Source organism: Rousettus aegyptiacus, unplaced genomic scaffold (assembly GCF_014176215.1).
Source record: "Rousettus aegyptiacus isolate mRouAeg1 unplaced genomic scaffold, mRouAeg1.p scaffold_m13_p_17, whole genome shotgun sequence".
Taxonomy (NCBI): domain Eukaryota; kingdom Metazoa; phylum Chordata; class Mammalia; order Chiroptera; family Pteropodidae; genus Rousettus; species Rousettus aegyptiacus.
In genome coordinates this window covers 25584499-25611367 of record NW_023416292.1, presented here as the reverse complement: position 1 = coordinate 25611367, position 26869 = coordinate 25584499, and the positions used below count along the sequence as shown (strand labels likewise).

General features: G+C 55.8%; 1 protein-coding gene and 2 long non-coding RNA genes across 5 annotated transcripts in view; 2 read left to right on the top strand and 1 right to left on the bottom strand.

The window, feature by feature from the left end:
* The first annotated feature begins 576 nt into the window (after window positions 1-576).
* LOC118612879 lies at window positions 577-6297 on the top strand. Of its 2 annotated transcripts, XR_004955214.1 has the most exons (4): window positions 578-4100; window positions 4337-4460; window positions 5601-5776; window positions 6210-6297. It is a non-coding gene; the product is annotated as an uncharacterized LOC118612879 (long non-coding RNA). The 2 variants fall into 2 exon arrangements; XR_004955213.1 differs by lacking the exon at window positions 6210-6297 and having other exon boundaries at window positions 577-4100; window positions 5601-6203.
* On the bottom strand, window positions 5771-20482 carry SHE (Src homology 2 domain containing E). Its single transcript, XM_016134131.2, has 6 exons — window positions 19877-20482; window positions 17598-17724; window positions 10366-10680; window positions 8824-8980; window positions 8328-8447; window positions 5771-7061 (listed from the first exon to the last, which is right to left on the bottom strand). Exons 1-6 carry the CDS (start codon window positions 20480-20482, stop codon window positions 6875-6877), a joined length of 1512 nt encoding a protein of 503 aa, XP_015989617.2. The 3' UTR covers window positions 5771-6874.
* The window catches only part of LOC107504715, a 21725-nt gene continuing 14779 nt past the window's right edge, over window positions 19924-26869 (top strand). For both annotated transcript variants that reach the window (XR_001595525.2, XR_004955215.1), the window contains exon 1: window positions 19924-20044. This is a non-coding gene — a long non-coding RNA (uncharacterized LOC107504715). The remainder of the gene's footprint in view (window positions 20045-26869) is intronic.

The window sequence follows — 26869 nt, the reverse complement described above, 5'->3', positions numbered from 1 at the left end:
CCTTATGCTTAATGAGCCATCATGGGACCCCAAACTGAACACCCTGCCCCTTTCCGCATCACGTGGGCCTGGCTGGGCTCGGCTGGAGTGATGTGGTTTCTCCTGCTGTCTCCTTGGTGAACGCGCTAATGAACCTCCTGGAAGTCCTCGAATTATGTTTCATGTATGGCCGCCTTTACTGATGGCGCGGGGACTTTATTATGTCCACGAGTGGAGGGGCGAGGGGTCACCCCATGGCAAGTGCCACTTCTCCCCGGGGCCGTGAGTCAGTCTAGGAATGTTTGCTGGACCACGGGGCTGGCCGCTGGGATGCAAAGGGATCCAAGATGCTTCTTCATCTTCCCGGGGATGCTGGTAGTCCCCCCGGGAGCTAGCCAGCGAGCAGCAAACGCTGTCTTGGGGAGCAGATGACGGATCTGGCAGAGGGAGGCAGGGGAAGGAGGAACAGAGAGCCAGGAGGGAGAGTGAGGCTGGCGGAGGTTGCAGGTGGAGGGTGCTGAGCAGGGGCGGGCTGGCCACGGGGCTGGGGGGCTGTCTGGGGCACCCCCTCTGTTGAGCAATTCTCAGCGCTGAGAAATCACTGAGGACCAGATTTGCTTTTTTCTTTTATGTGTATTTTCGTGTTTTTCCGGAGCATGTATGTTTTTACACTTAAAGAAAGCTTTTTATCAAAGAATTATGATCTTCCATTTCGGAAGAGTTCAATCATGTTGTACTGCCCGTGAAGAATCGTTTATTAAAAAGGGCAAGAAGTCGGTGGGAATCACAGATAGAACTAAGGTGACCGTGAGACTTAACTGTTGAAGCCAGGTACAGAATGGTTCGTTATATTAATCTTCAAAAAGACTTGATAGTCTCCGGTTTAGTAGGTGCAGGATTTTAGGGGGATGTTTCATTTGCACACGCAACATTGGAAATAATCCAGAGTGACTATAAACGCACCTTTCTTAACTATCCTTCAATAGAAAGCACGATTCTCACGTGTCGGCACCCTACTGGGAGATACCGTGATAAACAAACTGGCTTTGACGTGCACAAGAAGGAAGAGCTCTTTCCCTCAATTAATCCGAGTGGCAATCCTGTTTGCTTGTGCACGTCAATCAGAAGGCAATCTGACTCACATAGGACGCGTCTTCACTGAGAATCAGGATGATGCGGTAACTCACGCTATATGATTCACGAGGTGGGGACGGGGTTCTGGTGCCACTTGTGGAGTCTGGAAATGATACTCCACATGTCTCGGCATGACCGAGAAGTGTATATTGATTATCAGAGCTCGAGTTGTCTCACGGGATGTCAGGCTGCCTGGGGCCACAGGTGGGGTGTCTCCCAGGGAGAAGAAGGGGTGCCCAGGCCCTGGACGTGGCCTGCCAGACCTGCCAGACTTGTCCTGGCGGTGGGGACGGATCCCTCACACCCAAGTCTTCGCCCCTCCCTGGAGCCCACAAGGCTCATCATGTGGGCAGAGCACACCGGTCACGTGGCCACCTGGACGTCCCGTCTGCTAGACGCCCGCTAACGGTAAGAGAGTGGCATTCCCTTTCATTTTTCGATTGTGGTAAAAGACACACAAAATGTGCCATCTTAGTCATTGCTAAGTGTACAGTTCAGCGGTGTAAACCGTATTCACATGTGTGTTAACAACGTCAAGTGTTTTCATGTTGCTGGAACTCTACACCCAGCGAACATCTCCGCTCCTCCCCCGCCGCCCAGGTCCTGGCAGTGCCAACCGACTTCCTGTCTGCGAATGCGCCGGCTCCGGGCACCTCCTGTGAGTGGACTCGTCACAGTGCTTCTCTGTGCGCCTGGCTTGTTCCGCTTGGCATCCCCGTCCTAGCGTGTCGGAATTCCCGTCCTTTCGCGGGCTGAGTAATAGTCTGTGGCAGGTGTGTACCCCCTTCGTTTACACATTCATCCTGTCCAGGGATATTTGGCTTGCTTCCACTTCTTGGCTATTGTGAGTTTTGTTTTTTTTTTTAACTGTTTTTCACTTGCTAACTTAAACAGGGTGGCTGGTTTATTACTCCTCGCCGCAGGAGTCTGACCAATTAAGCCCTTCAAACGGGAAGGGTTCTGCAGGCCAGGTGGATGCACTCTCTTAAAAGGCAAATGGGGACCCACCGGTTAGGATACGCCCACTTAGAATCAGACCGGGCTGCACCTGGGCTCTGCTGCCCGTCACGTGACTGACCCGGGACGAGTTATTGGGTATTCCCCAGGACCCGTGTCCTCACCTGTAGAATGAAGCCGCCACCGGGCTCACTGGGGTGTGGAAGGTTAGAACGAGAAGATGCAAGACGAAAGGGATTTGCTGAGCACTATTCCCCGTACATAGCAAGAATCTATTCTATCTCACCTTGGCCTTTCACAAGGTCGGAATCTAGTACCCCAGACCCTGGGCTCTTCAGATTGTGCCCTATGCGAATTCTGAAAACCATTACTCAGTTGCTTGTGTGTGTGTGTGTGTGTGTGTGTGTGTGTGTGTGTGTGTGTGTGGAGGGGGCGGTGAGATGAACCCGTCAACGCAAACTTCCTTTTCTGTCAACCCAGATGGGGAAAAAACAGTAGGCACTCGCACCACCTGGTGGTGGTTTGTAGAACTGTTCAAAGGGAATTTAAAATTCGACACCAGGAGACTCACAGGGTCTAAGATTCCCCCTAGAACCTTACATGAATTTTTGCGTGTGTGCATTTCTGAGTAGCAGCTTCCAGTGGTGAGTCTCGGCCATAGCTGGGTACCAAAATCACCTGGAAAAAGTTTAAAAATATATAGATTTCAAGTTTCACGACAGGCTGTAGCATCACATCCCGCGGGCGGGATAGGGGCATCTGTGTGACTATCAAACAGTAAACAAACAAACAAACAAACAAAAAACCCCACACGTGCAGAAAGCCACAGCCGTCAAGCCTCGGAGACAGGTATGACCAGGTCTACTCAAAAGACGATGGCCAAGGAGACAGCGTGACTTCACGTCACTGTTTTCTCTGGGAGTGAAAACACAGAAAGTCCTCCACAGGTAAAGTGAGAGAAAAAAAACCAGAATCAGGCCTGCTGGTCGCGGTCAGTCGCGGTTTGTCTGTGCATTTCATTAATGATCGCAAATGAAGTTTTTGACTCTGTTATAGCTGTCCCCACAGGAAGTTTTTTTTTTTTTTTTTTTTTTTTTTTGTAATGACCGGAGATGATTCTTGAAACTAATTAAATCCGGCAAGAAGCATGGTTTTCTTGGAGCAATGTTTATTTAAATTTAGATTTCGGAGCAAGCCATCTTCAGGAGGGCATGCAGCCCGCACTGCTATAATATAAATTACTAAAACTCTACACATGGGCACCTGTGTTACATACAATCTCCAGGTATTTCCCAAAGTTTAAACTACGGCTTGACATTTAAAATGTTAACGCCTCCTCACAAAATAACTGAATGTTTACCAGCTCGACAGAATGAGATGCCGGCCTCAATCAGCCGTGGCCAGCCCGCTCGTGAAAAGCACAATTTGAGGTTCCAGCCGTAGTCCAGGGGCCTCGTGACCACAGCTGTGTTAGGCTGTAAGTCACTTCGAGGTGGCAGCGGCTGCGTCGTCACCGTCCTCGTTCCCGACTGTGTGTGACAACTAGAGAACCCGGCCCTCACCGGCCGCCGGTCCTCCCGCTGCACTTCTCTGTCTGTCCAGCAGGTGGCAGCAACGCACCGCCGCTTCCCTCCCAGCCCGGGGGGCGGGCGCTGGGGCGCGCGGGTCGGCGGGGCAGAGCAGACCGGAAGTCTCCGAGCTAATGAATGGGGCGCAAAAGTTAGAGACGGGAAAGCAGAAGAGCGACTCTAAAGCGATCGTAAGGCCCAAACAGTGCTGGTCGTGGAAGATAAGAGACAACGAATGGGCGATGGAAGGAAGCCTGAATGCTAAAAGGAAGCAGAGGTGAATGAAACCCAGGCGTCCGGGTTCCCGGACCCGAGAAAGGGCACGTTGGTAGACGAGAAAGGCCAACCCCGCTTGAAAAGGAACCGACTAGGGCTGTTTTCCCGCCTGCGGCAAAAACTTCTGGCTCTCCCCAGAGATTACGCGCCCCTCTCTCCATTCTGCAGCAGAGGCGACTTCAAACAGTAAGCATAAAGCCCTTTTTTCTGCTTCTGAGGAAAGCAGTCTGGATAACGTCAAGGACACACCCGTCCCCAGTCGAGTAGGCATATTAGTATTTACTTTTGTACACATGTTAACAGTTCTTCATTATTGTCTTCCTACTTATTTAAATACAACTCCAAAGGCTGCAGTCCGTCCTGCAGGGAGTGGCCGAAGTGGCCGAGGAGAAAAAAATGTCCTTTTACCTCTGTGTTCCTAGGCCCGAACCCAGCCGACACAGACACTCCTCTGGCGACCTGTGGCAGGGCGTTTTCTTCTGAGAAAGGAGGTTCGGTAAAGGAGGAAGAACAGACTCAGGAGGCAGGATGGATACCGTGCTCAAGGTGAGTGAGCACCTTCGGCGGACGGCATCGGCCTCTCCAGCAGGGACCAGAAAACGTCCCGCGAGACAGAATTAACTCGAAAGAGTGAAAGCGACAGGGAAATACTCGTATCAAGGCAAAGCGACAGGAAGCCAAGCGCTCCGAGCTCAGAGGGGAGGCTCATCAGTGGGCCCCCCGATCAGGGAGCCCCCCATCAGCGGGCCCTGGAGGCTTAACCCTAAGCCATCAGGGACCCCCTGCCGGGCCAAGTTGTTTTTAGAACACTTGGTACTTTGTGTCACTACCAGCTGTGAATTCCCTGGCTGTCGGCTAGTGTCACAACCTGAAGCAGAAAATAGTAGCTTAACCACTACTAATTTACTGTATTTCTTCATAATATGACCTCCTGTACAGTTGTGAAGAAACTGTACTATAAATAAACTCTACATCTCCACTTTTAATTATATCAAGAAAATAACATGAGTGTCACACAGAGGGAAAGCACACTAGTGAGCATTTGCTAGAAGCACAATAGATACTTAACGTATCAGGTCTGCTTTCCAAATGTTATTTCATTACACATTCATCGTAATTGCTGGGTATAGGCCAAAAATCATTTAGTGCACAAGGAAAAATTCTGCAAAGCTTTTAGCGTTTATTAAAATTAGGATAACTGCTGTATTTCCTTGGGGAAGTAAGTTTACGTAGAAAATATGGTTTCATTTCTAGAATACCGAACTAAAAATAAGTTTAACACAATGAATTATTTGTATATGCAAGATAATAAATATTTGTTGAATGGAACTATGGCTACTAAAAATTTTAAAATCTTGTACTAAAGACATAGTACATGAGTCAATACACAGTTAAAAATCCTATCAGTACGTAAAAAACAGAACACTTCATTAATGAAATCACTGGGATCCAATGAGAAAATGTTCCTCTCAAAATTTTAAAGTCGAAGACTACACAACTCTTTGGTTACAATCTTTTTTTCTTTTCCCCTTGGCATCTTTAAATTTACTTTGGCTATTATCTTAACTGAATAACAAAGCAAATATTTATTAACCTCTAAATCATAACAGTGCAATGATGACTAACAACTAGAAAGATACGCTTTCGCCCTAATCGACCAAATCGATACTTTGTGTGTATTTTAAGAAGCCGCGCAAGTTAACTTTTCGTCGGTGACAGTCGGCACGTGGCATCTGGACCAGTTCTGAGAACCAAATTCCAAACGCCAGGACCCAGAAACATCTGCTCATCTGCCCGGCCACTCACCACAGGTGTCTCCTCACCGTGTGCCATTCTCTGTTTTTTTTTTTTTTTTCTTCACAGTAAGTAAATTGGTGATATAAGTTTCTGATAAATCATAAAGACGACAATACTATGAATATTAATTTCATATCTTAAGCAGTGATAGAGAAAACCTTAGTCTTTTAAAATATTTTTATGTGCCGTGAACTCATCTGCTTAGTACAGCGTGAGATACTGCAGGCTTACGAGACCCCAATCACATACGCAGATCCTGGAGTCATGTAGATATTTTTAATTTACTCTAAAAATATAAATCGAATTTTAGGGACAAAAATGAAAAGCCGTTCCCTACCAACGATGAAACAAAAGGCATCCCAAGTTCTGAAAAACTGTCCAATGAGAAATGGCTGTTGAGCTTTGTAAATTTTCAGAGTTTTTAAGCATCAGAAAATGAAATCTTTGTTGTTTTATTCTGTAATTCGGAATTATAATAATGCCAATGTTTAATTATAGTGGTGATTCTTAAGCCTTCCTTCATCTTTCTATCACCGATTGGATGAAATGACGAAGTCCACGGACTGAGAGACCACGAACTCTCTGAGAAGGCTGACTGACGGGCCCCGGAGAGGTGGGTTTTCATGGACTCCAGGGCTGCGCCCGGGCACGCGGGAAAGACGGCCTTCTCCCAGGGGCCCGCCATTCACTTATGTCCCACCATGTGTCCTTCTGCCCAAGAAGGGTCCGACGTCACCCACTCTCCTGGTCCACGCGACCGTTCTCTGCCGTCTTGTGTAAGAGCCAAGTGCATTTTTGTGGGTCTGTCCGGAGACTGGGAAGTCCAGGCAGCAAGTAGCACATTTCTGGAGAATTCTAACATGCTGGACTCCCGCCTCCCCTTTCCAGGGCACCCTACCCCGGAGAGTGGGGGTGACTGCTCAGTTAGGGTTTCAGTTAGGGTTTCTTACTGTGGAACGGCTTAGCCGGGAGAAAAGGGACAGGTCAGTAACCAAGTGCCATGGAATGGGTTCAAGGCCACAGACTTGTGGGTTTCTCGGGGAAGACCCTACCTTCCTACCAATTATCACAGTGCAGTCTGGCCTCATGCCCTGAGACGCCGGCTGGGTACCGACGCCCTCTTAGGTGCAGGGGGCCGCCCGGGGCTCTCGGGGGGCCAGGCCTTAGTGCAGCTTGCTGTGCACAGGGTACAGTAAGGTCATGTGTTCGGCCCCCTTGAAAGGCAGCTTCTCGTTGGAGTAGTAGTGTACCACTTCCGGGATGCTGTCGAAGACGGCGCTCATCTGGTCCAGCGTGTACTTGCTGTCTTTGGTCTGAGCCACTATGATGTGCACACACCCCTGACTCGTCCTGGAACGAAACGCACACCGCCGGGAGACGTGAGTGGGCGAGCCGGAGGCCCTGCCACCCCCCCACACACACACAGCAGGCCACCCCAGCTAGCCCCCTGGGGCAGACTTGTTCTCATCCACTCTTAGGATGGGTCCGGAGGAACAGAAATGCCCTCGACAGTCCAGCGGGGCTCCGTGTGGCGGCCCTCAGCGAACTGTGGGCACTCCCGAGTTGCTTATCCTTAATACACAAGCGTCATCGAGTGCCCGACAAAAAAAAAAAGAAACCCAAACCTAAAACAGGCCTAGTCCCTTCTGGCCCCCAAACTGCCAAACTACTGTTTACGCCCAAGTCTGAGGCCACTGAGGTGAGGCTTAAACTCACCCTCCTCATCACGGCCAAAGGGACACGTATGAGGCTTCCTCCTTCTCTCCCCGCCAAAGGATACATCAAGAATAATAAAAATAAAAAAGCGCTTCCTGCCGCCCCCGCCCCGCTCTGGAAAGACCGCTCCCGGCTGTGATGACAGCTGGCACCGGAGGCCGCAGAGCTGATCCGCAGGCCTGGGCCTCGGGAACGCGGCACAGCCATTCCTGGAATTGTATACCTGGCGGCCTGGCCCGTGTTCTGGGCCCTGCTGCTCCGCCGCCCTCCGCCCCGGCCCCTCCCCCGCTCCCGTCTGATTGTTTCAGCTGCTGGGCTCAGCTTCCTCAGGAAGGAAACGCTGTGAGGGCGCCTGACAATGACCCTCCAATATAGCACCGAGCATTTCCATGATAGGAGCGCCAGCGGCCCGACCAGGCGAAAATGAGCGTTCGTTGGGCGCCCGGTGGGCCGGGGTGGGCCCGCGAGCCGGCGCGTCCCTCTTCACCGGTGTCAGAAGACTGCAGCTGGCCTTCGGGCGATCGAGGGATCCGATGTATTAAAATCCCCAAATGCCAGAGCAGACAACGAGAGCGCCTGAGCTGTCCTGAGAAAGTATTCTTTTTATCAGGAATTATTTCTCGGGTACGAGGACCTGCTTTCGGTCAGGTAACATAAGAAACGTGCTATGTGCCATGACCCTCACTGTCGTAAGAGATAGTGGGGCATTTCCCGAATACCAACTCTGCATTCTAATCAGAGCATGTAGTAGTCCCTCGCCCAAGCAAACGCATCTTATTTTGTGGGCCGCCCTCCAGCGGTATCTTTTTTGACTGGTCACCACCCTCGACAGCAGGGATGTCCTGGGGCACCCCCTCCTGCACCCAGATGGTGGGGGGCCCACGGGGCTTCAACACTCACTTCAGAGCGATGGAGTACCGACTGGCCCCCGATTCGCTGTTGCGAACCAGGTAACCAGCTTCTTTGCAGGGCTGAAGTCGACTCTCGGCCTCAGCCCGGGTGATGGCGCCATGATACCACCTGGAAAGCGGGGAGGGGGGAGACACCATGAGCATCAGTCAAAATGGGAATCCACAAGGTGCTCTCTGAACTGCACTTCCGGCGGAAGCTGGACCGCCCCAGCTAGATCCTGCTTCCCAACCGGCACAGGCAGAATGCGGGTCTGGGGAGCCCTGGGTCGCAAAACCCATTACCCACACCAGAGGGCGCCAAAAGGGGCTGGTGTCATTTTAGAAGGGTTTTACTCTACATAGGAGAAGGAAACAAAATCAGGTTCTTGGGGCGCAGCGCGCTTTGCGAGCGGGCAATGACGACCGACCGCGGGGGACGCGCTGTGCGCTCCCCGGACCCCGGCCACCCCCGGTACCGCGCGTCGCACGGCTGCGCCGCGACTCACGGCTGCTTCTCCAGCGGCAGCGCGGGGTCCACTCGCGCCCCCTCGCCGTGGTCCGAGAGGGCCGGCTTCAGGACCTTCTGCGTCCAGCTCTTCTGCCGATGGTGCTGCCGCAGCGCCTCCTCCTTCCCGGAAGGCCGCTCGGCGCCCTCGAACTGAACTGGAAGGAAGCCTCCATTGAACAGCCGAGCCACGGAGGTGGCCCCCGCAAAGGTCCAAGGGAAGAGCCTTGTCTGCCTCGGGGCGCGGGCGGGGGCAAGCCCCCCCCCCCCCCGCCAGTGTGTCCTGCGCATGGACGGCAAAGAAACGCCGGAGACAGCCGAGCTCTGCCGCCTGCGGCATCCGACCGCACTGCCCTTCCCCGTACGGTGGTCGCCGGCGTAAAACGGTTTTAGAATGCGACAGAAAACCCCTTTCGGATAGTCAGCCCGTCCTGAAAACGGAGCCTTAGTTCAGTATTTTAGATTAAAAGATAAACGTCGTTACAGGTAACTCCTTGCAAGAGTGCATCACTCTGTGAAGCCAAATGAAGCGTTTGCTGTGAAATAATAAAAGAAAAAGAAAAATGGACTCCGAAACGGAAAGGGAACTACTACTGAGTGGTGCCGGAAAGATGCTAAGACACCCCGCGGGGCAGGAGACCGACGGGTTTGTGAACATGAGGCTCATGGAAAACCCAGACTGACTCCGGGGTTCGCGGTCACACGTTTCGGCTTCTCTGTTGGCCCTTTGCGCCGACTCTCCTTGGAATCGCAAACCCGCCTTTTCTGTGAGAGGGAAAAACACTTCCCTGACTTTTTAAATCAAAGGCAAAAGACATTATGTGGTCAGTCAAGTGGGAAGCCGCTGGAGAAGCCGGAGGGAGAAGTACCTTTAATGGCTACTGACAACCTACTTACCACTCTTGAAAAACTGATTCCTTTAGGATTATTGACCAGAACACACACACACACACACACACACACACACACACACACCCCAAAAAAGAGCTATCTTCATCCCTCTCTCCACGCGCTCACGCGCCGGGTCCATTCTGCAGTTTTATAAACAGGGGTCCTCACGGGTTTGAGGACGGCACCGAGTTAGAGTTGGAAAAGCTGCTCCCAATTGGACGGCTTCAGATAAGAGTTTTCAACAGCCATTTAAAGCATTTCCAAAACAGGTGCGCAGGGCGAAGAGGAAAATAAAGATGCCCAGAGGATACAAGAGGGATGCGGTATTTGGGGCTCCTCTCAGTCCTGGGCTTCCACCCAGGCCCCATTCTCCACCCCCGTAAAATTCCGCGGGAAGGGGGTCTGCGCCGCGCCACAGAGAACGTGGCCCGGGCAACGGGACCAGGGCGCAGGGTCCACTGGCAGGGGGGCGGGGGGGCGGAGTGGGTCAACACCTACCGGGACACCCGCTCCCCTGGTGGTAGCCCCCACCCCAAACACCGCCGCCTCCCCTCCCCTGGAGGAGCCCCTCCCCGACTCCGCCCCTCCCCGACTCCGCCCCTCCCTGACCCCGCCCCCTCCCTTCACCTGGCGGGGGGCCTCCGCGCCTCACCTGACAGCGCGCGCACGATCTGCTCCTTCTTCCACTCCCACGGCTGCTCGTACTCGGCCGCGGGCCGCCCGTCGTCCGCGGGAAGCCTGCCGTGCGCGTCCGCGGGCCGCGCCTTGCGCTCGGCGCCCCCGTCGGCGCCCGTCCCCGGCTCGTATGGCGTGTCATAGAGCTGCGGCGGCTTCCCCAGCAGGTCCTTGGAACCCCGTCTCTTGGCCGGCGCCTCGGACTTCACGCCTGCCTCCCCCGGCTCGCAGGGGCTGTCCAGCAGCTGAAGCGCCTTCACCAGGGGGTCCTTGGAACCTCGGCGCCTAATTTCTGGGAAGACACACACCCCGCACATGACCACATGACCGTCACAGAGAGGTGCATGGGAGCCTGGGCCTTCACTGAACGACCTCGTCCGCGGGGCTGCGCGGCAGGGCATGGCGGGGGCGGCCAGCACGGCTCCTGGGGGGCTGCCTACTTGCCAGCCGCAGGAGTCTACAACCTGTCCTTCCAGTCGCCTGAGCTACGTAAGGGGATAGAGTCACAGGGCCACATCCAAAGGCAAGTGTGCCTCTGGGGGCCACCAGCAGCTGGTGACAGAAGTGGCCCCTGGGCAGCCCGTTCCACAGTCCCTGGCCGGTGTCCGCTCTGAGTATGGTTCACCTGCAGTGTTTAATGCTGTTAGGACGCTGAGATCAAGTACTGTAATATCGAGAGAACGTTTACTGTATCAACGCGGCGGGCCGCGGGCACCGGGGCAGACATTTCTGTGCCTTAGATGGAGTTCTTGACTTCCAGGCAGTTTCAATACAGTGGGGGGAGCCAGACACATCCACAAATTACACCTAACAGGCTAACGGCTGCAGAATCAGTACGAGCCCTTACGGGGAAAAGCAGGACCGGCGACTAACATTATCCACGGCGTACAGTGCGTGAGCACCATCCCAAGCATGCCGTCGTTTTCATCACCCCGTCCGGGATGGGACTATTATTGTCCCCAGGGCACAGAGGAGAGAAGCAAAGCACACAGTTTAAGGCAACTGCCCAAACCGGTCGGTGGTGAAGCCTGGGCTCCAAGGCGGGACGCTGGGCCCCAGAAGCCATGCCCCTAACCGCTGCTCTTGGACGGACTCCAAGTGGGAGAGACATGGAAGATGAGCCCACTGTGATGGGGGGGGTCATTTCCAGGGGAGGAAGCTGCAGCAGTGAAGATAGGGCGGGGGAGCCACCGAGGCCTCGTTCCCAGAAGGGGGAATCGAGAGGTAAGGTCGGAGGGCAGAGGCCAGGAGCAGAGGGAGGTGGCAGAAGCAGCTGGGGTAGTGGGGCCAGGCGCCGCAGCGCGGACGTTGTCACAGCAAGGACGAAAGGTTCAGGTTGTTCCGCGCGCCATGGCGACAGAGCTAAGTTCTGAGGCGACATCGGTTGTGCTGGGAGAGGAACTCCCACGCAGTGGACACGGTGGGAAAAGCTGGAAAGGCCGGGTCTGGCCTGCGGTACAGAAATGGGTGCAAAAAGCCTGATGCAAGTCGCCAGCTCGCCAGCCAGCCAGCCGCGGCGGGGGGCAGGAGCCGGCGGTGTCTGGCCGTACAGACCAACAGAAGCGTCGTGTGGCTCTTCCAAATGCCCACAGGAAGCCTTCAGTCTGTGCACCTGGTCACTGTGGAGGGGACCTTTCCAAACACCCATCTCATCACCTAACACCCTATAGGCTCTCAGCACTCTGCTTACAAGGTACGGACAGCTCGGCATGGCACGGGGGGCCTGTGATCGGGTCACCGCCTCCCTCTCCAGCCTCTGCCCCCGACGCCACTCTGCCCTGGCTCCCCGCAATCCATTCTTTATTCGGCACCTCCCCAAGCAGGACTCTGCTGTGGCCTGCCGCTGTCTTGGTGGCATTCTGACATGGCGTCTCCTCCAGCCCCGCAGCTCTCCCGGGTGCCCCCAGCTTGCCAACTCACGCTCACCTCGCACTTCTGCCGCTGTGTGCCTGCATTTCTAATTGGGCGCTAGGGCAGGGACCACTGTGTCCTGCTTACCTTTGGAGGGCATTACAGTTGTGCTAGATAATGACTGGATGGGTGGGAGGGGAGAGAGAGAGGGAGGAGTCCCAGAACGCCTCTGAGCAGGTGACAGTCCGGATCCGGAGCTCGGCAGAGAGTGACGGTCACAGCGGTGAAGGTCACGGGTACGTGTCAGGGACGTACTCGCAGATGGAGCATCGTTAGTGCTTTCGGAATGAACACAATCACCAGGGAGAAGGAGGCAGGCAGCAAAGGGGAGCTAAGGCAGAACCTGGGGCTTCTTTGGTCAAGCGTGGATGGAAGGAGAGGCGCCAGCCAAGGCGACGGAGGAGTGGTCAGGTAAGGGAGAGGGGGTCATAAAGGACAGCGACACCTCCGATGGGTACACAGGCACGGCTGTGGCGGGGGTGGGGAGATCACCCACTCAAGGCTTCTGACAAGGAAAGGACAACACATGAAACCGTGGAGGAAAACGTCATTAAAATCAGGACACCGAGTTAGAAAGGGCAAAGGTTACTGGCAGGGCGAGGTTCCGACCTGGCTGGACAGGCACCCTGAGCCCAGCCTTGGAATCACCCGGGAGCCTTAGCACCCACCGGTGCCCGCGTCCTGCCACCAGAGGTCCCAACTTAACTGGTCTGGGGTCCGCCTGGGAGTCAGGGTTGTCAAAGGTCCCCAGGTGATTCTAATGAGAAGCTAAGCCACACCTCCGGGGTCCCCACGGTCCCCTCTCAGTTCCTGCTGCTCCCCAGAGCCCATCTTGTCCTGTGTCCGAAGCCGCTGCATCAGATCCTGAGCGCCAGACGCACCCCGGCCCGGCGGGAAAGGCGCCAGGCTGCCCGGGGTCCCCGGGGTCCCCAGCATCTCCCATGCAGGCGTCCGGTCCCACAGAGCCCTTCCTTCACCGCTTAGCGTGGACGGAGTTACGGAAAATAAGAAGCAGAAACACACTCTGCTCCTGGTTCAATAAAGATAAGGCTGACGTTGCTAAAAAAGAACTTTTCTACAGCACTAAGAAAAAGGAAAGAGAAAACACGAAGGAATTCAAAGGATGAACTTGGAATTCTCAAGTTTCTGAGCAGAACCGAAGTTCACTGTCAGCTTGGTCTGCTGCAGGTGTGCGTGGGGGGTCCTCACCTTGACTCCCTCCCACCTGAACCACCCGGAGAAGAGCAGGTTCCAACCTTCGGCAGGAGGAGCTCCTGCCCACAGGGAAATCTCAATAAATTTGTGTCTAACTGACGGACAGTGATTAGAACCCCCCGAGCTCCCGTGACATGTCTGAGCGTCTGTTGCTGAGCCGAGGTCCCCTGGTTTCAGCCCTGGGGGCAACACCGGGAAGCCAGTGCTGGGGACGGTCCTTTCCGGGGTGGCCCTGGGGTTGCACAAAACCTGCACGGTGCTGTCTTTCTAAACAACGGCCGATCAGGGGGTAGGAAGGGCTGCAGCGCCCGCCCGCTCCAACACCTGGCCGCCGGCGACCCGAGGCGCCACACGAGCCCATTGAAACAATCGCGGGGCTGCGCTCCGACCCTTCCTGCGCGGAGAATGGCCCCTGACGTGCAGGGCCGGCTCCGGGAGGAAACGCGGCCGAGAAGGGGAAACGGCGGGAGGAAACCACGCCCTGCCGCAGCGGAACACCCATCTGCAGCTGAGCCGGGCCGGTGACGGGACGCGGCTCCCGCTCCCGCTGGACACCATCACGCCGCTGGGGTTTAAAAACGGCAGAAGACTAAGGCCTCCTCTTGCTAAGTTAATGGTAGGTAGCAATGGAGGGTCCTCCACAGTTGTCCAGAAGCCTCTGTGAAAATGGAATTCTCTCTCTGGACTGTCTCAATAACGGCTCTGTTCACTGGGTGCGTGGGTTAGACCCAGACTCCAGAATTTTCTCTATCATTTCTTAATGCCCCAAAGAGTCCACATTAAATGCACCTGCCCCCCCCCCCATGCATTTCACGTTTTCAAAGCACTTAACTTAGAGCCTCATAACTCTATTCTCCTCTTAGAATCAGAAAAACCGCCTTGTTCGGTAACTTTTCTACGCGTCTTTTATCAGTGCTCACACTTTTGATTTACCACCACCTTAACATTTTCTGAGTGAACGCGGATATGATTGAGAAGCCCTGAAATTTAAGTTTAAGAAGGAAAGTAGAGACGAATTAAACATGCCAAAAACAGTCTTCGATTTGCTTTTCTATCACGGTTAATTTTTTAAATGGAGGCTTGAATGCTGAGTCTCTCCTTTAGGTTTCACTATCTAAACAAACCAACAAAGCCATCTGGAGGCAACACGAAAAAATTTAAAACCACCTATGACGGGAGCTCAGTCACCAAAACCAAAGGCTCCTGAGTGACCCGACACCTCCGCTCTGGAGCCGCGTGATTTGGACAGGCTGTCGAATCTTCCGGAACCTTGGTTTCTTCAGCTGTGACACACAGCCTCTAACACCCGCTGGTTGCTGTGAGGCAACCTGGCAGATGCTCAGCTCGCGTGAGATCAGCTGGTGGCTGCCTCAGGGGACTCCTCAAGACCCCTCAGTGCCTAGGTGTTATTCTGGTGGCTAAAACCCACAACGCTACGTTAGAGAGGATGTTTCTGCCAAGTCCTTAGCTATCACTTGCCCACTGACTTAGCAGAACGACAGAGGTTTTTACTGTCATTGCCTTGCCTTCAGTCTTGTCTTTTTATGAACAGGCCTTTGAACAAATCTATGGGAGGATTTATTCATGAATTTATAAGTTATTAGCTTTTAAAAGTTAGGAGCACAGTTCTGGGAGGGATCCAGGGAGTACGGGTCCCAGTTATGTGGCCACAGGACTAACAGTCTTTTAATTTCCCTTTCTTCCTCTGTTCCGAGGCAGATGGTGGGTCTCGTTCTCTACCTCATGGCCCCCTCCACACAGTTTGGTGAAACGTTTTCTTCTGTATTGGTGTTAGGTCTCTTAGCCCCTTGGGCTGTGGGGTCCGTCAGGGCATGGGTCACATGGAACTCCTTGCCTGTGGGCCCAGAGCCCAGCTTGGGGCCTGGCACTTGGCAAAGAAACTATCTGCTGGATGTTACAAAGTAACGTCACTAACAGCGTTCCATAAACCCAAGACGCTGTTAAAACCAGGCGCGTCGTTCCCACTTCACGGTGTTCAAAAGGCAGGATGGGGTAGTAAACGCACAACAGAACACACAGATGTCAAATTGTAACATACACCTGAAAATTATGTAACTGTATCAACCAATGTTACCCCCAGTAAACTTAACTGAAAAATAAACTAAAGAAAGAAAAAGGAAGGACAAAGGCTGGGTGTCCCACAGCGAAACCATTCGCTGGCACCATCTCCTGCGGCAATGCCGAAACCAGCTGCAAGGAGACCCCGGACGTTTCTCAAGAAACACGGGGCATTTCTGGGCTTGACAACAAATCAAACAAGGAGCAAACTGAACAAAAAAGGTGAAAGGCTTAAAAAAAAAAAAGCAGCAAATCTTTTATTTTCAGCTTCCGACAAACTCACTTCCTGTTATTCTGTCCAGCTGTGTAAGCTACGGGTGGAATCGAGGTGTAATCTCTCCACGGATTGCGAAGGCGCTTTCTGAGATGTACACTTTAAATGAAAAACCTTAAAAACTCGTCGATAGTTCTTAAAAGAGCAAAGAAAAAAACCTAGTAGTTAAAAAAAAGAATTTTAAAATTTCTTCACTTTTAGTTCAATCGAATGCATTAATTTTGTACTTCTAAATGAATTTATTAAACAGAGCCTGAAACTTAATAAGCGCTTGAATATTAAATGCCGGTTATTATTATTATCGTATCATTTCACATATCTCCTGAGGCGGCTGGGTGTGGGGAGCAGCACACCCATAAACAGTGTGTGAGCACAAGCAAGTCAGACCGCTTCGATCGTGTGACAAGGGGACAATGCTGGAGTCCCCCATCTCATAGATTTTGGGGGGTTACATAGAAAAAAACTCATTTTTAAACAGCACAGCGCTTTCCCTAGTACTAGTGTGGCTCCACAACAAACCTCTGGCCTAGCAGAGATAAACTATTCTAGTTAAAAGAGAGGCAGAAACACCAAAGAACGCAGAAAGGCGAACCAAAATTAAGCATTTTTTTTTTCTAGGACATTTTTTCCCCCTCGAGTTTATGTAAATCTTACCCCCTATTTCTTCCAAGCCTCTGGTATTTTTTAAAATTCTGACTAAGTTCATTTTCACTTCCTTTCAGTCACAGATTTCATTAGAGGTCACAGTCCGGCGACCTTCAGGGTCACAGCCTGGCCAGGGTCCACCCTCCCCAAACCCGAGCCTTATCTCTGCAAGCACAGGGCAGGAAACAGAGCACTGCTTTCCTGTGGCACCCCGTTTTCATCCTGAAGCCCATCTTGACCCCTCCAGGGTGCTGCCGTGACCCTCTGGGCCTCTGCTTATGAAGCCTGATGTGACAGCTCTCCAACCTACTTTTTAAAAGAGACAGTCTTCAATGTGTGAGCCGTTATTCCCTTCCCGGGCATGAAACCCAAGGCCTCAAACAAGGCTGCCTCAAGCCAGCGCTCAAAATCCACATGCCTCATTGCGGACTCCAGAATATTTAAGGAAAATAGGCCAATAAACAAGTTCCTCTAAAATTCACCATTAAAGCCAAATAACTAGTAACTATGTTACTAAGTATCATTTATACCAACCTAAGGAAACCACGGATAAAAGTGAAAAGTATGAAACCAAAAATGACAAGGGGACTGCTTAGCTCACGAGTTAGAATTGTTCCAATTTGAAAGGTGACGAGATCACTGACCTCGGTGTGAGGACACATGCCTTAAATGGTAAGACACGGAGGAGTGCGTTGTGTCTGCGGCTCTTAACAACTCGAGGTCCTCTAAGCATGTATTATAAAGTCCCTTGGTGCAGGTCGATGACCCCATCACAGACATTAGTTTTGAGAGTAGCCAAGAAATGCATATAAAAAATGACACCTGAAGACCACATTCTGAGCAGACCTGCAAACTCACAAGTGTCATTTTTACACAGGATTAAGACAAACTTGAAAGACCACTGCCAATTCTGAAACGGAACTATAAAGGCAGTTAGTTGAGTAGGTACTTGACTCCGTTTGGGGCCGGTCAGCAGGATCTGGTTAGACCGCCTCACGCCCTTCCCCGAGCTGTGGCTACCGCTTCGCGCGTTCCCAGGGAGAGTGAGATCGCAGCCCTACTAAGTGTGGCTCCTGGTGACGCACCTGTTATCATCTGCTGTGCGTCGTAGGGCTCCATGTAGCCGTCGTTCTCACCCACTCGCTCTGCGTCCCTTTGACCTTTAGTCCTTTTCGCATCATACGGGTCCGCATAGTCTTCTAAGATGATGACCTGTGAAAGACCCAGAGGGGGAGAGCTGCTCAGGACTGTCGTACACGCGAATGGCAGGGGCAGAAAAATGGCTACTGACGACCTGCTGATCTGGAAAGAGGTCGGAATCTCCAGCCGGCTCTGGAGGGCCTTTGTGCTTGACCTTGTTACTTACCCAGTTGCACAAAACATTTGCTTTTTTTTTTTTTTTTTTTTTGGTAATATAATTGTCAGCGATTCATCCAAATTCTGCTGACCCCCAAGGCTGTTTTCTCCCTCTTTTCTCTCCCTCAGCAGTAAAGCATTTGCTGGGGTAAAGGATGGCAGGGGTGGGAGTGGGGAGTGGGGGGGAGTAGGGACTCCGGTCTACTGCCCCTCCCATGATTTTGGTCTTTTAACTGCCAACCCATGATCTTGGTCTTTTAACTGCTGAGCGATATGGTCAAAGTAAGTCACTCACGCAGCGTCCACCAGCACTGGCTAGGGACTCGAAGACCAAGACCTGTTTTTTGTCCACAAGGAACTTGTAACAGCGCTAAAGAGAAAGGCTTCGTAATAAGAAGCTGAAGAAATATATAGGTCGGCAATGAACGGTGCCGTGTGAATTCTAGATCCAATAATTCACAGGCGGACTGGTCCTCACAGGCTACGACCACATGGAGTTTTGACTGGTATGTGTCAGAAAGCACCTTTCCTTCCAAAAATATGCAGGGGCCTGGACAAGTGGGGGCGTGCGTCATACTTCTGCTCTTCAGCAGCTGGGCAACAACGTGGGAGGTCAGGGGGCCCATTCTCTGGGAGGAAGCCCCGGCCCGCCCCACTACCTCTGGTTCCATTTTCCAGAAGCTCACAGGGAGCACTGGAGCTGGCTTAGATGAGCAGGGAGGGGGCGGGCACGATAGGAGCCCTCCTCCTGCGAAGAGGTGGCCTAAGAAACGCGGACATCGAGTGGTGACCAGGACGGGTCACCACTCACTCCCCGTCCCGTTCTGACGGCCCACCGTGGGTCCTGCGTCCCAGCGCCTGGCAAGGCCCAAGAAGTGGGACACGCAGCCCTCGGCCGCGAGGTGCTCACGATCCAGTCCCTCAGGCAGACCACTGCCCAGTGTCTGCACCAGCTGGGTCCTCTGCCCTCTGTCCCCAGCTGTCTGTCCACGTCTCCCCGTCTCCCCCCAAGCCCCACCCCCAGGGCCTGGCACAGCGAGGCGCCTGCAAATGGCTGTGGAAAGAATGGAGGGATGAACGGGAGTGCGCGAGTGCCCCAGTGCCCCGGGCGGTCGCTCACGGTCTGTGCTGGCGGCTGCATGTCCCAAGCGTGGGCAAGAGAAAAACCAACGTCCCCGTGACAGGAAGTGCGCGCCCGGCAGGAGTCCGAGAGCTGGGTCTGAGCGCCTCCCTCTCCCTTTTCCACAAAGAGTGGGTTTAACACGAGCAAACTCCCAACTCGTCTCTGAGAACCGAGTGGGTCTCCTCGCGTGTTCACACTCCCTTTCACTGCGTCGCGCTGGGCGGGTCTGTCGTCCCCTGGCCCCGCTCCGGCCCGTTAGGGCCCTGTGCCCCCATCCTCCGTGTCTGCCGCGCAACAGGCAGTCCCGCCGGCGGGAAGGGCGGTAGCCCGGGGTGGCAGGGCAGCCGAGGGGCCTCTCACTGCGGGCCCTGCGGGGCGGAGGCGATGGCGCTGCCGCAGCAGCAGCGAGGGGGCGGGCGAGGGGCCCCCGGACCCGCGCCCCCAGCTTTGAAATCCTCCCGCACCCAGTTGAGAGGTCACACTTCTTACGCTCAAGAGGGATCAAAGTTGCAGTCTAGCTTTGCGACGGTCCTGGGTGTGGAAGTTAAACCCCGTCAGTAAGGGGGTCACGCTGAAGGAAGCGGGGCTGTCGCACCCAGTCACCCTTCCCCCGCCCCCAAACTGCGGACAGGACGAAACCGACCGTCGATTTCTGCAGAGCGCTCCGTCTCCAGAAAGCGATTTAAAAAAAAAAAAAAAAGAAAAGAAATCGAAGGTTTCGAAGGATCTCTCGGGAGGTCGCCAAATGTCGGCGGGGGGCGGGGGGCGCACCCTCAGCTCCTCCGGGGCGCGGGGACCCTGGGCTGGGCCGGCGCGCCGGGCCCCTCCCCACCGGCGCCCCCGGCAGGCGGCTCCGCGCGGGCCCCGGGGCGGCGGCGCCCTTACCGTGTCCTGTGGCTTCACGACCTTGCCCTTGTCCGGCTCGGCGGGGCCCAGGGAGGAAGGCGACGAGGACGCGGAGGAAGAGCTGCTGCTGGCGCTGCCGCTGCTGCCGCCGGCGCCGCCGCCCCTCGCGCTCTTCTCCTGCGAGTCCAGCTTGATGAGCCTGTTGATGTAGGTGCTGCAGCCCGCGCTCCGCGCCGCGCCGCGGTGCGGCTCGTCGTCGCCGGCGGCCCGCGAGTTCTTGCGGCCCTTGCCCGCCGCGGCCTGGATCAGCCCCTGCAGGCTGTCCCGGGACAGCCGGCTGTCCTTGGGGGGCCCCGCGCCGGGCCTGCCGGCCCCCGGCTCGGCCGCCGAGTTCTTGCGGCCCTTGCCCGGGGCGGGCGCCGCGCCGCCGGCCTCCGAGTTCTTGCGCACCTTGCCGGCCGCGGCGCCGCCGGGCCTGGCGCGCTCCGACGCGGGCTTCAGGTTCAGCGGGAACTCCTTGAACCATTTGGCCGCCATGAGGGGGGCCCGGCCGGCGCGGCCCAGGAGCGTCGTGGCCGCGGGGCAGGCGAGCGAGGAGGCGCAGCCCGGACACGGAGAGGCGCCACGGGCCGGGGTCCACCGCATTCCCCGGGGCTGGGGCGCTGGCGGCCGCGGCGAGGCCCCGCGACGGCTGCTCCGCGCGTCCCCGGCCGGCCGTCGCCCGGGCCCGGCAGGGTGGGGGCCCCTCCGGCCCGGGGCGGGGGGCCGGGGCGCCGGCGGGAGGGCGCGGGCCGCCGCTCCGGACGCGGACGGCGACAGGCACGACGCTCCGGGGCCCCGCCCGGGCTCGTCCTCAGCGCCCGCGGCGCGCGGGGGCTCGGCGGCTTCCCGTGCGTCTTCCTCCCGGAGAGGGGGCGGCCGGGTCTGCGGAAGCCCAGGACGGCCCTGCCCACGCTCCCAGCGACCAGAGCGCGCGGAGCGGAGGCGGCGGGAGTGTCCCCGGCGCCGCGACGGACGGACGGACGGACCGACGGCGGGCCGCCCCCCATCCGCCGTGGCGCCGCCCAGCCCCGCCGCCTCCCGCCCAGATCCGGGGGGGCGGGGCGGGCGCCTCCTCCGGGGCGGGTCTGGGGGGGATGCACGTTCGGGAGGAGGCGGCAGCAGCTGCACATGCGGGCGGCCCGCGCCCCCGAGCTCAGAGCCCCCCACTTCTGCGTAAAGCGCCCCCGCCCCCGGCTGCATGGAGGGGGCCTCGGCCCGGCGCTGCCTTCATCCGCGCCCGGGGTGCGCCACGCGCGCCCCTCCCGCCCAGGAAGCGGCCCTGCGGCTCCCCGCTCCCCCGGGAGGCCGGCGCTCCCCGCCCGCGGCTCCCGGCTCTCTCTGCAACCGCGACCTTTGCGGGTGTGTGTGGGGTGCCTGCTAGGAGCGGGCGCAGAGGCGGCGTGCATTACTCTCCCCCGGGCACCAACCGCGCCGCGAGGGGATTGGTTGCGGGGGTCGGCCCGCCGCGCGCCCCGCGCTCTCGGAAGAGTCGGGGCTCGGCGTGCGCTGCGAGACGAGGGGTGGCGGGGACAGGGGCGTCGGGAGCCCGCTGTGGGAACCGCACCCCACTTTCTGCTCCGGGGTGCCAGGAGGGGGCTGGTGGCGTGCCCGCACCAGGGGCGTCTGCAGTGTGGGGACGGCGGGGGGGCGCACAGAGGGTGGCGCTGCGCAGACGGGGAGCGCTTTGTGCAGAACCTGACGTTGGACGAGGCCTCTGCCACCCCCTCCCTTCCGAAGCAGGTAGATGTAACTTACGCGCTATACGATTCGCCTGTTCTAAGCTCGCGATTCAAAGGCGTAATTTACAGCAAACCGCCAGCTCCGCCCAATTTCATTTCCCTCGCCTCAGAGGAAAACCTGGTGTCCCCCAGGCGTTACGCCCCACTCCCCTGCCCCCCTGTCCTCCCCAGGCGGCCCCCGACCTACCTTCTGTCTCTACAGATTTGTCTATTTTGGACTTTCCGTGGAAGTGGCGTCATAACCGCATATGGCCATTGTACCTTCTCGGTAGCGTCATGCTTTGAGACTCACCCGTGCTGTAGCTTTATGGAGACGTCATTCCTTTTCTGTTGCCGAATAATATTCCATTGTACGGCCGTGCGGCATTTTATTTCTCCACTCGAAAATCTGTCGTTGGGCGTTTGGGGTCGTTTCCACTGTGTGGCTAATACCAATGACGCTGCTGTGACCACTTGCGAACGAGTCTCCGTGTGGACCTGTGTTTTAATTTCTCCTAAGCAGATATCCAGGAGCGGAATTGCTGGGTCGAATGGAGTTCTCCGTTTAACTTTTTGAGAAACTGCCAAACAGTTTTGCAAAGTGGCTGCATCATTTTACACTCCACCGGCCGTGCATAAGGGTTCCCGTTTCTCCGCATCCTCAATGCTTATCGTCTGTCCCTTTTATTACAGCCACCCCAGCAGCGGGAGGCCGTGTCGTGGTGCATTTCCCTCATGACAGATGGGGAGCATCTTCTCATGTGCTTATTGGTCATTTATATATATCTTTGGAGAGATGGCCTTGGTTCGCACACCTCTTAATTGGTTTATCTCCTTGTCATTGAATTGTAGTTCTTTACATAGCCTTGGTTTCTTTTAAAACACAAATAAGATACTTCTCCAGGCCAAGCACTAGAGTGGGAAGCTCACGACTCTGGAGTTATGTGTCCAGATTCCAAAAACAGGCCTCTCCGTTTATGAGCATAGAGTAAGTGATCTCGGATGGATTACCGGGTTGTCTCTGAGCCCCCAGGACTCCATCCGAGCCGAGGGGTGGTCTAACCCCTGGCGTTTCTGTGCAGATGAAACGAGACCATGTATTAATTAGCTGCTTAGCACCCCTTAAAGGCATCTTTGAAAGATTTATGCTGAGCCTTTGCTTGGGAGGTGTTGGTGCCTGCCCTGTTCTAGAATCCCGTAGACTTTTCTGGGGATTACTGGGAAATTGGGACTAACACCTGTGGCCTTGATTCTTCCCATAAACCTCTTGTTATTTATCTCTGCTTACGTCTTTTAATTATCTTAACCACTTTAGTCCTATTTCAGTGGCAGCTAAAATGGTTGTTTCCTCCCACAGCTGGGAACAATTTAGAGGAAAGAGTTATCATTTTCTTTTAAAATTTAATGTTTTCATTTATGTTTCTCCTAAAGTACAGGGGGGAAAAAAGGACCTTTAAAATGACGGTGACGGCCTTCTTATGTGCAGGAAAAGAGCCAAGGCTCAGGCGTCACAGTATTTGTTATAATTTAAGCAAATCATCTGACATCTTTCGGCTTTGCCTTTCCTGACTGTAAAATAGGAAGATAACTCACAGGGTCACAGGAAAGGTGGAATCCATGGCGAGAAAGCTAATGCCTCTGATTTGCTGGGCCCTCAGTGTGGGGCTGGAGCCGTCGGCACCAGATGGCATTTCCCCTGTGTGCCGTGGGGCCTGGGGGTTCTGATTCACATTTCTCCGGCTGCTAGGGCCCCGTCCTCACTGCAGTCTGGATGCCGTGCCAGGCGGGCGTGGTCTTAAAGTTGCTCATAGTGACCGTATTTTCTATTTGCTGTTGTAACAAATTACCACTTGTTTAGCGGCTTGAACAATCCAGCCTACAGTTCCGGAGGTCAGACCCACATCTCGCTGGGGTAAAATCAAGGTGTCAGCACGGCTGGCTCCTTCTGGAGGCTCCAGGGTAGAACCCCCGCCTCTTCTGGCTTCCAGAGGTGCCCGCCTCCCTGGTTCATGCCCCCTTCCTCCTTGCTTGCGTTTAAAGCCAGCAACAGGGGTCACCTTCTTCCCAGAGTGCATGGCTTTCATCTTGCCTCTGCTGTCACACCTCTCTCCCTGACCCTCTGCTCCCCCTCCGCCCCTCCCCCACCAGGACTCCCCCCCCCAGGTTACCACATGGGGCCCACCTGGCTAATCTCTATTTTAAGGTCATCTGCATCTTTAAGTCCCCCAGCCACGGAACTAACATGTTCGTAGGTGTGACACTGTGATTCATGTCAACGTAAAAAACGGCCAAACCTATAGAGGATTTTTGAGTGTATTTGAGACAAACTGACAACAATTGCCTGGAAGCAAAATCTCAACGGATTGAAAAAATATTCCTTGAGATAACGCTCCGGAGAAGGGCAGTTTGGCAGCTTATTTTATATGTTAGAATCAAAGGACAAGCTGTAAGGAGGGTTCTGTAAAATCCACCGGTGGTGGATTAAGGGGGTGAGGGAAAGCGGGGCGGGGCGGGAGGGTCTCTGGGGCGGGATAAAAAGCAAAACGGAGGGACGCGCACTTCTCCTACCCTGGCGGGTGCAGGCTGGGTAAGGTCTACACAGAGAGACGGTCCCGGGGACCAGACGACAGTGAGGGGCTCTGGGCTCTGGTGGGGGGCTGTGCCCCGAGGGGTCTGGAGGAGGAGACACTCTGACCTTGCCAAGGTCTGTTATCTTAGATGCAAAAAGACCGTAGGCAGACACTTCTGGTAGAGGCTGACCTTCGTCAAGGAGGCCACAGGCCTCGGACGGGACCACCCGTCGTGACCCGCAGTTAGGAATTTTCGCGTTCAGGTCACCCGCTGTGGTTATTCTCGGTCTCTGGGTCCGTAGGGCCCGCCGGGCGGCCCCTTTTTTGTCCACAGTTCTAACAGGGAATACGTGTTTGTGCTTTGTCCAGGGCTGGCACAGAGCTCCTGAAAGCCCTGGAACTTCCCAGGCGAGGAGAGGGGTAACGGTGTCTTTGCGAGGTTAACGCGGTGACTTTTGGAAAGCCCGAGGTGACGGAAGGAAGGAGGCTGGTTGCCAGGAGACCCAACCAGGGGACGAGAGGGCTGGAACTTTCCATCGTCCACCCTTCTTTCTGCCCCACCCTGGGGAAGAAAGGCCGGCCGTTGAGGCAGTCGCCAGTGGCCGATGGTTTAATCAGCCTTGCCTGGGTAAGGAGGCCTCCATGAAACCCCGAGGACGGGGTTCGGAGAGCGGCCAGGTGCCAGACACGTGGAGATACGGGGAGCCCGGCGCCTGGAGGGCCCGGGAGCTCTGTGCCCCTTTCCGTCACCCCTGGCGGCGGGCTGCTGTGAGGTGCATGCTTGCGTAGGTACCTGCTAACCTCCTGAATGAAGTGTTTCTCAGACACCTGGGAGCCGCTCCAGCAAGCTGACTGGTCCCAAGGAGGGGTTCCCAGGAACCCCAATCCATAGCCTATCAGAAGCACAGGTGAGAGAGAACCTGGGTTTGCAGGTGAGCGGTGGCTGAAGCGGGTGGGGCGGGGGACAGTCCGTGGGACCCGGCGCTTCACCCGTGGGATCTGGTGCTGGCTCCGGGTGGAGTGTCAGGACTGGGTTGGACTGTGGGACACCGGCTGGTGTCCGGGGCGCTGCTTCGGGTGTGGAAGCCCCACACAGGAATCGGTGACCAGAATCCTCCACAGGTTCTGGGAATCAGGAGTGGGCCCTTGGGGGGGCATCGCCCTGCCTGTCAGGCACGCACTCCCCGGTTCCGTGCTGGTGGGTGGCCCTCTAGCTGTGTCTGCGGGCTTTGCAGGAGGCCCTGCGGGCAAGAAGAGGCTGCCGCATGTCAGTGGGGCCCTCTGGGATAAACGAGGCTCGCGCACAGGGCAGCCTGCCCTGGCCCCCGTCCTGCCTCGCCCCGCCCGGAGGTTAGGGGCCCTCCAGCGTTTCTTGCCTGTGGCGCTAACCCTAACCGTGCTCTGAGCGCTGGCGCGCGGAAGGCCCAGAGCAGGAGGGCTTCCTGGCCCGGCACCTGTGTCTGGGAGGAGGCGGGGCGGCCCGGTGCGGAAGGGGCGGGGCTCGCGCAGGGCCCGCCCCTCTCGTCCACACTCCTTTTGAGGGGTGGGGTTTGGGAGGTGCGACCCTGAGACCAGCATGTGACAAGTCCCGGGAGCGGCAGTGACTTCCCACCCTATGCGAGGTGTTGGGGAAGAGTAGGGAGGGGCGGAAGTCTCCACGTGAGCTAGCTGGGGGGTCGGTTGGTGCTGGGACCCTCCGGCTACACCTGGGCCTTAATCACTCAGCTCCTGTTCACGTGTGAAACTTGGCATCCACCGGATCCCGCTCCCGCTGCGTGCGCCGCCCGGGTTCGCAGGCCCGGCCGCTGCGTCCCGCTGCTCGCCCCTGGGCGGGCCTCAGCCGCCGCCCCGGGCCACCCCGCGCTTCTCTTTAAGTCTTACTTGCTTCCGTTTCACCCTCCGCCATCTCCAAGGTGATCCTTCTAAAACACCCAGCTGTGCTGATGTCCCCTCTCTGGTTAAAGCCCCCCACGCACTCTGCTTAGAGACAACCAAGTGTCTGTGCTCCAGGAGCTCAGCCTCGGAAGGTGGACCCAAGAAGCCAAACTTGGCCGAGCCCCTGTTGGATGCTCGGCATTTTTCAGAAACTTCCTGGTCTGCGCGCCCCCTTGCCGATCCGCTAAACGCAGTCTTCTCTGCCTTGGTCCTTTGAGCCCACTCACTGTATTTCAGTTATGGCGCGTGCTCCGGGAAATAGGCTAAAGGCTCCATTAGTGTGGTTGTATTCCTGTTACGCCTCTGGGTGGCGGGTGGTGTCCGCGTCGTGGGGAGGAGGCAGCTGAGACTGGAAGGGGGACGGGTGCGCAGCCTCGTGAGTGGTCAGCCAAGCGCTGCTCCCATGTCCACCTGCGCCCAAGCCGCAGAGTCCAGGAGACACGCGATAACTCACCGTCGTAAATGATGGGCCCATGATCCTTTTATCTGACTCTGAAGGAATTTTTTTGACCCCATAAATGAAATCGTCTTCAATCAGAGGGGCGGGGCGGGGGATTCTTGGCACCTGTCCCCTCCTGGGTGCTGGCCCGCTGCCGTCACCGGTTCCTGACACTGAGGTGGGGACAGCAGCCCCTGCTGGCGGTCCCCGCAGTGCCGGGGGTGGGGGACAGGCCCCCGAAGCACTGCCATCTCTCTGCAGACCTTCTTTAAAAACTCGCTCATCTTTCTGTCTGTGTCCTTAGCCAATCTGCATTTGCTCACTGTGG